The 14953-nt window shown below is 37.1% G+C and overlaps 1 protein-coding gene across 1 annotated transcript; it reads left to right on the top strand.

Moving 5' to 3' along the window:
• The first annotated feature begins 21 nt into the window (after positions 1–21).
• On the top strand, positions 22–3714 carry MZT1 (mitotic spindle organizing protein 1). The gene is made up of 3 exons (XM_014870943.2): positions 22–147; positions 1620–1765; positions 3172–3714. Exons 1-3 carry the CDS (start codon positions 99–101, stop codon positions 3193–3195), a joined length of 219 nt encoding a protein of 72 aa, XP_014726429.1. The 5' UTR covers positions 22–98; the 3' UTR covers positions 3196–3714.
• The last annotated feature ends 11239 nt before the right edge of the window (positions 3715–14953 follow it).

Below are 14953 nucleotides of genomic sequence, written 5' to 3'. Positions count from 1 at the left end.
CCCCCGCCGCGCTCTCGCTGCTGTGCCGGGCCGTCACGTGGGGCCGGCGGGCCCGGGCGTGCGCGGGGCGTTCCGGTTCCGGGCGCGGCGGGGTCGCCATGGCGAGCAACGCCGCCAGCCTGAACGCCGTGAGGGAGACCATGGACGGTGCGTGACAGCCGCGGGGCAGGGACGCGCAGGCTGCAAGGAAGAGGGAGCGCCTGGCCCCGCTGTGGGCCATGCACATGGGTGCCTCTCTTGGGAAGAGGAGCGCGGGTTGTGGCTGCCGAAAGATGCAGCGCGTAGCAGTTTTTGTTTTACTTCGCGTGACTTCGTGAAACGGTTCAACCCCCGCAGAGCGAGTGTCTTTGGACCTGATGTGGCTTTTCCTTTTTTTTTTTTGTATTTTTTTTTTTGTTTTGTGGGGGTTTTTTTTAGCTAGGTATTTAACATAGAATACTAGGGGGTTTCTTAGTGTCTGTATTTACTTATATATGTGCATATATACATAGGTATTTGCTCTCGTTTCTCGTTATTTGTAACGTTTAATGTAAGTGACCTGGCTCTGTGCATCTTGGATTTAAGCCAGGGGGCTGGAAGTGCGCCTGGGGAGAGCGGGGAAGGACCGGCCCTGGGATGCTGTCAGCGGCAGCACCCGAACCCATCTCGGAACCCCGGTGTTCTGTTCTTGTTCGTGGCTCATGTCAGAACACCGAAGTAAACTGAAAAAAAAAAAAAAAAACCAAAACAAAAAAACCCAAAACAACCCAAACCACAACATGGTGAAAAAGCTTCGAGGATAGTAGTCAGTGTTACAGAACTCAAATAGGTTCTGATATGGAAAGAAAAAAGCCCCAAACCCAGGTACTGTTGTAACTGGGTACTGGGAAATACTTTGCAGATTGATAAGCCGTGAGAAATGTGAGCAGGTGAGTGAAAATCCGGTGCTCACTTTCAGCCTGACTATGAGGAATCAAAGCTGGCATGTTTTGGAGTTGTTTCTCAGTGTAGTGTGAAACTCTGGAATTCCACAAAATGCCTATACCAAAAGCTTATATGCAGGGTGGAACGCAGCCACGCAGTCTGTTGGGGGTTATTAAATGTGAAGCCTTTCTCTGAAGATGCCCAAATCAGGGAGTAGAGGCTAGGGAGAATGTACAAGGGATAGTGCTATTAATTTATTTTCTTAGCATCTTCCCTTCTCTTGAAGTTACTGCTGCTGTTATAAAAGGGCTTTTTAATACAGACCTTCATGAGTTGAGCTAGTGTAAAAATTAGCATTTCAGCCACTGATTTCCATGCTGTGACCTGCTGCTGGAGGCAAGGCAGGACTAGCAGGATCGTTGTGGTTCCTCTGATGCTGCAAGAGGGTAAAACCGTTTTGTGCAGGTAGAGAGAGACTTCTTTGGGAAGAACAGAGAATCTGAGTTCTGGTAACTGTACTTGACAACTTCCCTATTTCCACTTCTGCAGGAATGATTTAGACAGGAGGGACAACAGGCAGATTTAAAGACGAAGTAAGGCTTTTGAGAACAGATATGGAAAATGCACTATTATCTAAACGTTGATGAAGAACAGTCTTGATCATTGAAATTTCATAGTCTGTAGGGACTAAAGTGCTTTCATTTTTCCTGTTGCAGTTCTGTTTGAGATTTCAAGAATATTAAACACTGGCTTGGATATGGAGACATTGTCTATTTGTGTGCGGCTTTGTGAACAAGGGATAAATCCAGAAGCATTATCTTCTGTTATTAAAGAACTGCGTAAGGCTACAGAAGCTCTAAAGGTAATGCTCTAGCTTAAAAACCTTATACATTTGTTTTTAAGTGTCAGATGTACATGCAACTTGCTAGACTTCCGTTTGCAAATTGTATTTTAATATGACCCATTTTTAAATCAAGGAAATTAACTGTTCAATAGAGGAGGCAATGAATACAACTGAATTCAACATGAAACAGGAAGTGGTACAAATAACATGTTTCATAGAAAAAAAAATAACTAAGACTAACTCTACTGAAGAAAAAAACCACAACCAGGACTCAAATTTTTATTATACTCACCATTTGTCCCTTTACGTGCATAATATCACTGATAGATTTCTCCTTTAGCCAATATCACCTCATTTCTACAGCCTCAGATCTAACAGTATGCAGCAGTAAACTTGTAAACAGGTACATGCAGCTTGTTAACAACGTCTTAACATATTGCTTTTACCCTCTTACCATGTACTTTGAACCTTTCCAAAGACCAGAAAAGAGGGGATTTCGTCATGTGTGTATATATAGGGCTTTTCATATGTGTGTATTTACCTTTTTAATTAGTAGAGAGTAACCATGGTTTAAAAAAAAAACTCACTTGCTTTTTAAAGAATTTTCATTCTTTACTGTCTACCTAAATATCTGTCAGGATTTTTTACTACTGCATCTTATATTTGGTTGTTTTTGAGAGCTAAAAGGGGAAACCTATATCTTGCTTCTGTTTTGGAAGACTTCATGCTTTATTTTTGACTTAACATTTTTCTATGCTCATGCATATTTTGTATTTTTGTCTGTACTTATATGTGTGCTTACATATGCATTTAACCGTGTATATAAATAATTGAGGGTAGTTTTACTTCTTCCATTGCCTTCACTGGTTTCCCATTTCCTGCTCTCCTTTGCCTGTTTGTCGCATAACTGGTTTAAAATCTACCAATGTAAGTCTTCAACAACTATGCCTTGTTGACTGGAGTTACTCAGTAACAAAAATACTGATATTATTAACCAAATAATTAATAGTATGATTTATGCAGTTGTGATTAGTGTCATTCTTCTGAGTTTTGTGTCAATAACTTATCTGCATGGATGGGGTAATAATTACCATAAATTATATAAAGTAAGCTCCAAAGGTTACTCTATTTATGCATTTGAGCCTTTCTTGAAAGTGTTAGGGTAAAATGTACAAAATAAAAGCTGCTCAGATACAAAATGTAACACAAGCAAACAGCAGTAAATAGGCTCTTTTAGTAAAGGGTAATGGCAGTTGACGACATTATTTTTTTAGAAAATAGTAGTGTTCATTAGAAAAAATTTCCTAAGTAGCTTTTTTTTTAGATCCTTAAGTTCTCTAGATAAATTTAAAAAGTTACAAGAAAAGATTAAATTTAATCTACATGATGTCTCTTTTGGTGACTTGGAATAATTTTTTTTCTAGGCTGCTGAAAATATGACAGGCTGACATGGGAGAAGATCTCTGCATAAGAAGAATGCCACATTAAACTTACCAGGAGCTCTGAAGATTGCCACTATTAAGGAAAAAAAAAGTGAAATAAGTGTATGTGAAGGTTTTAGAGTACTTCTGTAATACTTTTGAGAAGAATGGTGTATATAATAGCTTTAAAAAGTTCACCAGTAATATTATTACTTGGTATTTTTGTGAACTGTTTGTGAACGTAGTGCAATTGCTCTTCTTTGGCATCCTATACATCTAAAATCACGCTAGATCTTGTACATTCGTTGAATTTACTAGAGTGTACCAGCAAATCTTGTTGTAATGAGTGTAGCTTTGTTAATGCATCCTTTAGAAGTGATAGTATATCATGGGTTTTATCTTTTGCTTTGATGAAAAACTATGTGTGCAATTTTAGTCTTGCTTTATGGTCCAGATAGGAATGAAGCCCATATGGACTTTAATTTAGAGTAAGGGCACTAACTTAAGTATCAAGCTGAAAGTAATAAATAAAGCATTTTTTAATAATGTGGGTAATGAATTGTGCTTTTGATTTTGATTCAAATTGCTGGGAAAAGTGTTTAACTTAGATAACAAAATTCTTCAGCTATCCATGTAGATATGTGTATAAATTTAAATTCTAGAGAACATGGCATGTTTCACGGAGAGCAGATGCTACGTGTGTTACACCTCTTCTGACTGCAGGATCTAAAAATTTAAAGGCTGTATTGTTACTGCAATACAGTTGTCAATGCATACATGTGAAGCATCTGATTTGGTTGATGAGTACCAGTTAAATCTTAAACAGCTGCTTGGTACAGAAATATCTTCTTATTTAGCACTGGAAACCTTCACTGATGCCAAAACAAGTGTTAATATCCAGTAAGTATCTGTGCACCTAGGAATTCTACTTCATAAGAAAATGGTTTCTTGTGTGTTCTTCATCTGCTGCTGTGTAAGTTTTTTGGGTTTTTTAAAGGTTTTCCGATATTTTGTTAAGCTGTTTTCAAAGTGTAGCACTAATGGGACCTAAAGGAAACTGCAGGGTAAACAAGACAAAGCACATTTGGAAATGAACCTGGAATCTTAGTTAAGCCAAAATTTATATTTGTACAGAGATAAGAAGTTCTTTTTACTTGAAGAGTTTATATCACATGCTCCAGACCATAGCTCTACATAAGGCAATAAAGGAAGCTAAATACTTCAGACTGCTGACAAAGAGAATAGAAAAATACTTATGTTGCACTGAATCACTTTATTTCCAGCTAGCCTGGCCAAAATGTCAGTCTGGGAAGATGCTGTAAATAACCAAACTGGCGAATTTTTAAGTGGTTTCATGTTGCACACTCATAGCATCAATTTACAAAGGACTTTAAATGTTCATAACCTAAATATTGACTGTATGAAAAGATATCAACGATGAAATTTATCTTAGGAAATCTGAAAATTCAGTAAAATATAATGAAAAGTCCGGGTCAGATAAGCACAAATGTGCAATTAGCTCTCTTGCTTAATTTTCTCTAGAATCAGTACTACATGACAAAAATGAGAGAAGGCTTGGGGAGCATTCTTGCTGGTCTTAGGAGTCACATCTCAATCTATGAGATTTCCCTTGTGAAACTTAAACTCTGAAAATTTTCTATAAACTATAACAAATGTACCCAAAATAATAATGAAACTTTATTAGAATATATGGTTTTGCTGCTGCATTTCCTTTTCTTCCACAGCCAAATCTTTGAGTAATACAGTAAGTCTGATGACTTCTCTTGAATGTCACTCTATTGATTAGTTTTATATATTCCCAGGGCTTTTTCTAACTTGGTAGCTTGATTTTGGTTTGGGTACAATGTCCCTGAAAGGCTTAAGACCAGCTTGCAACTGCAATATGACAGTTTATACGTAATTTATAAAATTATATATAATTCTGGAGCTGTCCATTAAATTGCATCTGCCGTTTTACCATTGGTAAGCTTACTGCTTTTATGCATTTAGGTATTTTCTGGCAGACCATTTGTCCTGCAGAATTACAGAAGAAGGGCATGTCTTTGACATTCAAAACCTCACTTTGGTGTATATAAAACTAAAAGTGCATTATTTTCATTGTTATGTGGAACTAAATGGTAACATCGGTTACTTTATGTACTAAAGAGAGAAAATACTGTTAAAGAAGTGTAAGAGAACTCCAGACTGCTTTTCGTTTGGGGTACCATCCATAACAAATACAATAAGGATTTTTTTTTTCTTCTTTCTGGTGAGAAATGAAAAGGAAAATCCCTCTAGTAGGAAGTTTCATACTGGAAATATTTGTGCTGCAAGGTAAGTCTATCACCCCACTATGTGAACATGAGTGCTGAGGCTTGGCACTGATGACTGAGACGTCTTGGCTGCATTTGTAACACACATCACCTTCTACTACGTTTAAGCAAGAAGCTGAGCAAACAGCACGTGCTTTTCCTCTGTGCTCTTTACTTAACGTGCTCTTGGAACTCCAGAGAAGATAAACATAGGAATATCTATACAGGTCCTGACCAAAGTTGTTTTTTCTAACACAATAGCTTCTTTTGTAGTCAAAGGCAGCTGCCTGAGGAAGGATAAGAACAATGCAAGCACATTTGGTTGCTTTTCTTCTGTGTTCTCCTGGCTTCCAAAAGTCTTCTATTCCAGGCTTTCCTGAACATCATATGATTTGTCTATTTAGTAATTTTCAATGCTATTTTTCCAGTAGTTGTCTAGTTTCCTTTGGACTGTATATGCTTCCTGAATAGTAGCAGCCTTTATCAATTGATTTCTGTTGCATAAAAAATTGCCACTTCTTGTTCATTTTGAGTCTGATTTTCACTGATTTAATTTAATATCCCTTGCACAGTAAACTTTTATCTACCATGCCATGTTCTGCAGATATGGAAGTCACTTTTAGATTTCATCTTCTAAACTGAAATGCATTAGCATTTGAGTGACCAAAAGTGTGGAGGAGCTTCTGTATTTACTGTCAAATGAAACTTTTCTGGGTCTCGTATATTAGATTCTGAGAAGGAAAACAAAACTGCACACAACATTAGCCGTGAAGTTAAGTACTGGCCTGCTTGATTACTTTCTTGTTCTTTATTACTTCTCTAGTACTTCCTAATATTTGACTTGCTTTTTTAAATTTGATCTGAATGTTGAGCTGTTTTCATGGCATTATCTATGGTAACTGCAAGATCTCGCTCTTTAGTAGAGTGATAAGCTCAGAGGTTATTTTTTCATATGTAAGAACTATAGTTATTTATATCCATATGTATAATTTATTTGTGCTGAATTCCATCTGCCACTTTTTCCTAATCAATCTTCTGTGTGTTTCTCCAGTTCATCACAGTTTGCTAGTAGTCTTGCTACCATCACTAATTTTATCATTGGGAAATTTTGTTGTTTTATCCCTTTTTTGAGGTTAATTATAAGCAAGTCATGCAGCACACAATGTATCAAAGACTGAAAAGGACAACTGGTGACCTGGGGCAGGAGCTTATTATTTATTTTCATTCCTTTTCAGTGACTGTGAATAAAATGCATGATTCTTACACCAAGTGTCTTCAGTGTCACATAAGCAACTCTTACTGTGAGTTTAAGCATAATTGTGAATCTAGCCCTGCAGAGAGCATGGCATGCTTGATAACTATCAGGATCCCCAATATTCTTTCCCACCTGCTGCTCTCTAGGTGAGCAAATAAGTGGTTCAATCCTAAATTTGCTTTTTGAACCCATCAGCTTTTGAGTTTAACTTGTGCACTGTTGCAGGCTGCATACCAGAGCCTCTGTTCTTCCCCAACACCTTCTACCTTCAAACATCCCATCTGCTTTTACATGCTCATAGTTTCATGCTATAGGAACACTGTAGTCCTTATTATTTGAATATACTGTAAATTAAAAGGCATAAAAAATTGCAATAATTTAAGACTCAGCAGTGATCTGTGATGTAGTATGGCTGTAGACAACCTGCTTTAAAGAGATCTAATGCTGAACAGAGGGACTTTACATTACTATGTGTGATCTGAGCTAGGGACTTTGGCAGGTTACTTTGCTTTGAAGATTCAACTCTGAGCCAGAAATATTACTGTTTAATTAAAGTTTTGAAACAGTTTCAAAGAATGAAAGTAATTTCAACCTTTAAAAAGAGTGAGGGCAAGGACAGAGAGTTGCAGACCATTCACTTCACATAGCAGCAAACATCCAACTGATAAATTTGGGATTTTATTAGCAAAGAATGAAAGATAAAAAAAGTCAAGTACAAGAGACGGAATGAGAGAAAATGGCTATTAGAGAATGGTTATTTACAGAAAATAGCTTCATCAAGTAGAAATAGTGAAGTAAAACAATAGTGGTGTCTATTTGCTGCTTCCAGACCCACTGTTTATACTTCAAGAAAGCACAAGGCTAATTTAAATGAAGCCATAAAACTTTAGGAATGGGAGAGCAAGCCTGAAGAGGTATCAAAGCATTCAGGGGGTATGCAGGTTCTCAAAGAGAAGCTGAGAAGAGACATAATGACCCTAGTTATGCCCTTGAATATAAAGGAAGTCTTGTGGGTACATCTTTTTAACCTTACAGATAAAACCAGATTCAGTAGGTGTTTTTGGAGAAATCAAACCTTAAAGTAAGACACAGAGTCCCAGGAGTGAAAATAAGTAAACTTTGACATGGCATATTAGGGAAATGACAACTGGCTACTGCTTGATGTTGTTAAAATGAAATTTAAAATACTTCTAAAAGACATGCTTTAATCCAGTTTCTGGGGCAAAGTCTACAATACCTCTTTGCAGGGTGTCAGAGAGGCTGGCTATAGCAGTTCCTTTTGACTGCAGAGTCTGTGAAGGGCAGCGTAAAACAGCTCCAAGTAATATGAAGAAAATTAGGAATATTTAGGATGACTATCAGTGATGTTTCTGTCAGTAAGATAAATGGAAGCCTGGTTTCCAAGATATTTAAATGTTCCCTTGATCAAAATAAAAAACCCAAACACCACAACTATTAATTATCTGCACTGAAAATCTGGAATATATTGAGACTAGGCACTTTTATTATTACTTTATAAATATTCTTATTTTTTTACCTCCAATTTCTACATGTAAGAAGAGACCAGCTCATGAAAATAGATCTCTGAAAGAGTTTAGTGGTTTCATTATGTATGCGAGTGGGAGTTTAATGCTCAAATTTAACTTTCAGTGAAGGTGATGGGAAATGAAGGAGCAAAGAAGATGATGCCAGGCTGTACTGTGGTTGCCCAAGGAAGCAGCCACGAGGAGCCCTTAGTAGGGAAGGAGGCCTCAGGAGGGTCAAGAGGCTGAGGGACATCCCAACTTGAATTTATTTATGATTATTTTATTTGTATACCAGATCCAAAATTATATATTTGAATATACCAACAGTTATTTTCCTATTTAATGGACCGGAGATAGAGGAAAGAGAGACCTAGGTGGTCACATTGCCTCAGCATTTGGCCTTGAACCTGGTAAGACAATAAGGTTGCCAACCCCTCCTGCATTGCTGCCTGTTGTAGCTGGTGAGGATGTGACTAGAAAGAGCTATCAGCTCTCACTCCATCCCACTTTCCTGGGCTACTGGAAAAGTTCCTCATGACGTTTCATCTTACATAGAAAGCTGCTCTGTACACACTCTCGTTTTGCTCCCAAACCAGTTTATGGTTGTGAACAGGATTAATTGGAATTTTGTGAGGGGACAGCTAATGAAGGACAGAGGAATAGTCTCATTCCTGTGACCAGCAAACTTGTATTGAATTCAAAGCCTATAGTAAGCAGCAGGTAGTTATTTACTGTTTGTGATTCACATCTGTGAAAACTCCAGGTTGTTAAAATAGTATGTACATAAATACTGAGACTTTTTGGTACGTAAGTGGTGCAAGATCAATGTTAAGGAAAAATATTAAAAATCTGCAAATACAATGCTCTAGCACATATAAAATTCAATGAGGGATTTAAAGAAGAATCGTACACTGGTCTTGCACATTTTGAAGTAAACATACAAAAACATCTGGACAATCATTTCCTAGAATATGTAAAGAGGAGCCTCGTTATTTTCTTCAGGATACACTCTGAATTGTGTAAGATATTGGATATACAGAGATACAGACTGAAGAAAAACTCAGGCTCTTTACAGAGCAAGTGCTTTTCTAAATCAAAAAGGAATGTTTGTTTAGCTTCACTTCAGGTAAACCCTGTCACAGGCATAAAGGAACAACTCAAGGTACGTGCACAGCTGTTTATTCCATGCCGTGATGATTGCACTCATCGAAGGCAGAAAAATAACTCTGGTGCACACACAGACTGCTAATCTGGCCTGCATTTTTAGCATGGTGTTTCAGGCTGTGCATTTCACTGGTAAGCATGATATCAGGAATAAAGCCACCAGTCTTTGTCCATCTGTGGCTGACTCTCTGCTCTCATTAGATGGCTTCACAGCAGCTGTTCCATTTTTAGACATGTTGGGCCAAATTCAGCATTGACCCTGTGAAGTTTTACAAAAGTTAGTGAAAATAGCAATAGAGCACATGAATCAACAGGGAATATGGACTTTGACCATCTGAACTGTGGCTGGATGGGGGAAATAAAGACATGATTTTGTTTGGGAAAATCCTCTTGTTTTCACATGGGAGGACACTAGTTAAAACAAGTTGTTTTCCTTCATCTAAATATTGAAAAATAACAATAATTGAAATAAAAAGGAAAATAATTTTACTAAAACTACAAAGATTTCCTTTGGTGTCGTTTTATAATTTGCTGTTCTGTCTTGTGCTTCCATTTATTTTCTGTGAGCTGGGTTTTCTGACAACTACATCTGCCACAATTCATTATTTTCATCTCTCCTCTCCCCTCAATTTTAATTCTCTTGTTAGAGAGAGTCAGGCTTCAATGTTTTCCAATTTCTCAGCACTCATTTCTACAATATTTCCTCAAGATAATCAGGCACTATTCAATAATAGTTTTCTTGGAGATTGACTTTTCTGCTGGAAATGGTTTTGATGGAACTTTTTGATTGGTCATCATATGTGCACAACTATCAGAGAAAGTGGAGTTGTGCAATATCCTGTATGTTCAAATCTGCTCTGGTGCACAGACTTCTTTATTTAGGTATCCCTAAAATACTTTTAGAATGTTATATCGTGCAGTATATGCAACCAATGCATTGGTATATGTATGCCAGTGTTGTTTGTGTAGATCACATAATTACCAGAGATATCGTTCATTCTTCTAAAATACATATTTTATTTGTGTTTTGCTATTGCTGTCCTGTGATGTGTCTAAGTCAAATTTGGCATCTGTTTTTAGTTTTAGCAAAAAAAATTTAGGGAAAAAGCCACAGGCAGTTCTTTGCCCTAATTTCAACTTCCTTGGCTTTATCTGTCCCAACTTCGGGGATGATCAGCAGACAGAATCTGATTGGTGCTACATACCTTGATACCCACAAAAATTACTATTTTGTCTGTGCAACAATTCAACTTTGCTGCTTAATAATTTTATTGAGAGGGTACCATTATCATACATGTTTTTCGTGTTTATGTCAGTAATTTTTTAAGCCCTTCCAACATTTGTAAAACACAAAATAAGAGACTAAATAGAAGTAGTACTGGAAACTGTTGCATATTCCACTAGATGGCAGGCAAACATTTACAACCACTGCTGCAGCGTTGTAAAATATCCCTCTATTAGTTTTGTATGGATTTTAATAAATAGTATTTTAGGATCAATTTCCAGTTTAATGAAGGACTGGTGCAATTTAACCTTTTGATTTATTTAAAAAACATTTTAAATAGTAGAAGGAAGAATAAAAAAATGTGCTATTGATTGCATGACTTTGGCTCACAAAAGAGAGAATTAAGGCTTAAGAACTTAACATTTTGTATTTTTTGTGTTTAAATTTTACTAAGAAGGGGTGTAGCAGTAGTAAAATGATCACAGAAGAGAGTGTTCAGCATGGCCAATGGGTAGTGGCATCTTTTCCCTTTCATTCAGAGTAACAGAATTTACACAAACTGTCTTAGAAACTGCACTGAAGGAAGTTCTGTCACCCATTGTAGTTCGTAGCCACTTTGGCCTTTTTTTGGTGTATTTAAGTACTTTCTGGCAGTTACTCAGCAATCTGCTGTGTTTAAGACAAGAAGCACCCTTACTTTGAGTGTGTCACATAGACTAATTAGTGTAGGAAGATATCCCTCCCCTGCTGAGGATATATCAAAGGATATACCCATACCATAGCAGCATCAGAGATTAAAATAAGCACCAAATAAATAGTCAAGTTTATTAGATGTGGTAGGTTACATAAGAATTAAGACAACTCCTGTCCACCAAATATGTTTCTGAATCTCTTCTCTTTGTTCTCCAAAAAGAGAGGAAAATGGAGACAGGATGCAGATTTCCTAAAGTAGGATATTTAAGGGGGTAGGGTAGAAGCACCATATTAATCTCCAGCTTCTCTTCATGGATGATAATCTTTCAGGAATAAGGTGTAGCTCCCAGTATCAGCAGATTAGTTTATCAAGAGTTAATGAGTGAAAAGAGAGCTGTGCCCATCTCGGTCCCAGTACTCTCCACACCCACTAAGCCCTTTCCCAAATATTTAATAAAATTGCAATTTTATACTTTATGGTGGTGGTATTTTTGTAGAAAAAGAAAAACAAACCCCAGATTACTTCAACTATCCTTTAACCTCTGTTTTTCTCTGCAGTCAGTGGAGAGAGGGAAGCTCTCAGTGGAGAGGGGCAAAGAGAGCACTAAAGTTATTCTGAATTGCTCTCTAAAGGAAACTCTCTATTGACTGAAAAGGTAACCCAAGGAGACTAGTATCCTGAGGCTAAGATTAGTCTTTGCAAATATTCCCATTAGATCACCTACTCTGACTTCCTGTATTTCACAAGCCTTTGAATTTCACCCAACAACCTCTCTATTGAGTTCAATAACTTGTGTTTAGATAAAGCATATCCAACAAGACATTTATTCTTTAGTTGAAGACATTAATAGAGATAGTGTATCCACTGATTCCTTTGTTGGTTTGTTCCACAGTTAATCATCTCCTCTGTTAAACTTTGTGTGCCTTATTTCTTGTTTTAATTTATCTGGCTCGAGCTCAGTACACAGCTGCTTGTTATGCTTTTTCCTTCTTAACTAAAGAACCCTCTAGTGTGTGGGATTTTCTCCTGAGGGAGCTATTATAATCAACTCACCATTCTATCTTCCTTTTGATAAATTGAAAGGATTTTTTCTTTCAGTAAAACATTTTCCTTTTTCTCTCCAGTACGCACTCTGGTCTTCTTTGCAACCTGTGGGCTTTTCCCCTTCCCTTCAGTCTGATAACAATCTCACCTGTGCCGTGTGGAGATAAGATCGATCTGATTTGATCCAATATCACACTCACAGTTCCTTTTGCCTACTGCTTCCTCAGCAACCCCTTAAGTCCTTTCTGGAGTTACTGTTTCACAGAAGTTGGTCCTCCACTTTTCAAGGATGGCCCAGTTTTTCATATAACTGCATTAAAATGCCTTTCATTCGAATCAGTCCACCTTACTGAACAGTTCAAAACCCTCTTTCTGTCTGCCTTCTCTTTACATTTACTACTCTGCCAGCTTTCTTGTAAACTACAAATCAGATCAGCCAAAATTTTGTCATTTAGTTCCAAGTTATCCATGACAAAGCATCAGCTCAGCAACAGAACCTTGTAGCACCCTGCAAAAATCAGGATGGTTGCTCCTGCTTGTATGTGATCTTGAATTATATAATATGGCCACAATGGTGCTTGTTTGTATGCCCTTTCCTTATTAAAATCAAGTCTCAACACCGTCTTTGCTTTTGAATACTGATGTTTGGAAGATTTATCCATTCCTGCAGCCCATGAAAGGAGTTTTTATTGAGACTATGCAAGCCATTAAAAAAAATAAAAGGCTGTCATGTTTTCTAAAGTCAGAACTCCCATGAAAGTCCAAAGCATGCAATTACAGATAGAGTAGTGACTTGATTATAAACCAAATTAATAATCCTATCAAAGAATGAAGTAAGTTTTATTTAACAAGACCTATTTTCTACAAAACCATGTTGACCATCATTAATTACATTCATTCCTTCAATTTTGTATTAATTGGATCCCACATCAGCTTATTAGCTTTTCCATTAATTTTCCCTGGCTTTTTTGTGATGCTTACTGGTTTTAAGTTACCTGGGTCATCACAGTTTCCCTTTCAAAAGAATGGTACAATGTAAGTGCTAATTCAAGAATTATCTAATTTCTCCAGAGTTTTAAATACAGAACACTAGACTCGAGGTATTTTGCTTTTTTCCTTAATCCCAGTATTTTCCTTAACTGTGCATAACTAGCTCCTTTGTAGCTCCAAACATGAGTACCTTAATATATGATGTATTATTTCAATTTTTCTGTGTTCTACAGTTTTGTATGTCCTACTTTTTTATCCGCTGTTTGTAAATATAGAAAGTAGACGGCGCACTTCTCTGACCACAGTGTTCAAGTGTGGAAATTAATTTTTGTTTTACTGGTTAAAATGAAAATTAAGGCATTCCCGATTGCTGTGGGTATCTTTTTGCTGCAAACTCGTTGCTGTTGCAAATGAATCCTGTTTTAGGGCTAACTGTATGGGAGTCACCAGATGGCACTGTTGCAAGTGTCTTGTTGATTCTTTTGTCTTGGAGGTGACTATGAACAAATAGGCCTTGAAAGAAATACTTAGTTGTTATTTATTTTTCCCTTACAGTAGCCCAGCCGAAATCTGGCACAAGCCAAATATTCTTTTCACTGGCTTTGTGATAGTACAAAAGTTTTGCCTATGAACAAGCTAAACATAATACAGATTACAAATCTCACAAGTGGCCTGAGTGGTGGCCAAGACTATGACGTTCTTCAATTGCCCAAAATGTCTTTTGAAAGCAGGAGTCAGCCTTTGGAGAGTGAGAAGCTTAAGCAGCTCCTACACAGCATAGGAACATAAAAAGTGCCCTGAACCACAAAAATGTGAGGGAAAACATTCTGTTACGTGCTTCTCTGAGTGAGACAGAATGGTAGGGGCATTTATAATGTTTCATTATCAAAATCAAGAAGAAACAGGGGAGTGATAAACTTATCTAAATTTAATGCTGCTTCTGATGAAGTTCTGAAAAACTTCATAAGCCAGTTTCAAATCTGACACCCAGAGAAGAGTAGCAAGATAGAGGACTGACAATGACAGTGACAAAAAAAAAAATGAGGCTGTGTAATGAAGCACATACAGCTCTTACACTCATTTGCTTATCAAACTGCTCATTGTAGTAAATTCATAACAAATAAAACTTGCAGGAATATGTTGAATACCATGGCAGATATACATGCTACTTTGATGGGTTTGGATTGCATATTTCCTGTAAAATTATTTTCATCTGTTAGTGAAGCTCTGAATCCAGCTCACTATTTTATGTCCTACTTAAGCCTTATGTCTGTTTGCTTCTCAGTACCAGGATTATGCCTGGTTATGTGAATGTACATGTACACGCTTAATCTTTACTTTGCAATGTACATATGCAAAGTGTGAAGCCTCGTATTTGACACTTATTTAGCATCTGGTTAAACACCACTGAACTACTTGACACTGAATGTACAATAATTTTCTCAATTAAAATACCTGATTGCATTCAATAGAATAAGAATAACCCCATAAAAACACTTGTCCAGGCGCAACCTATCCCAGCTAAGCAGATATACATATATATATACATATGTCTGCATGTTTTAAAGTAGACTC

Source organism: Sturnus vulgaris, chromosome 2 (assembly GCF_052056855.1).
Source record: "Sturnus vulgaris isolate bStuVul1 chromosome 2, bStuVul1.hap1, whole genome shotgun sequence".
In the NCBI taxonomy this organism is placed as follows: Eukaryota; Metazoa; Chordata; class Aves; order Passeriformes; family Sturnidae; genus Sturnus; species Sturnus vulgaris.
Note: the sequence above shows the minus strand (reverse complement) of the source record. Positions and strands in the feature narration are given on the sequence as shown.

What these genes read in the sequence shown, in the direction of transcription:
- MZT1 (XM_014870943.2), top strand. Translation starts at nt 99, where the DNA reads ATGGCGAGCAACGCCGCCAGCCTGAACGCCGTGAGGGAGACCATGGAC. An exon ending in CGTGAGGGAGACCATGGACG is followed by an intron (nt 148 to 1,619) that starts GTGCGTGACAGC and finishes TTCCTGTTGCAG; the next exon opens with TTCTGTTTGAGATTTCAAGA. An exon ending in AGGCTACAGAAGCTCTAAAG is followed by an intron (nt 1,766 to 3,171) that starts GTAATGCTCTAG and finishes TTTTTTTTCTAG; the next exon opens with GCTGCTGAAAATATGACAGG.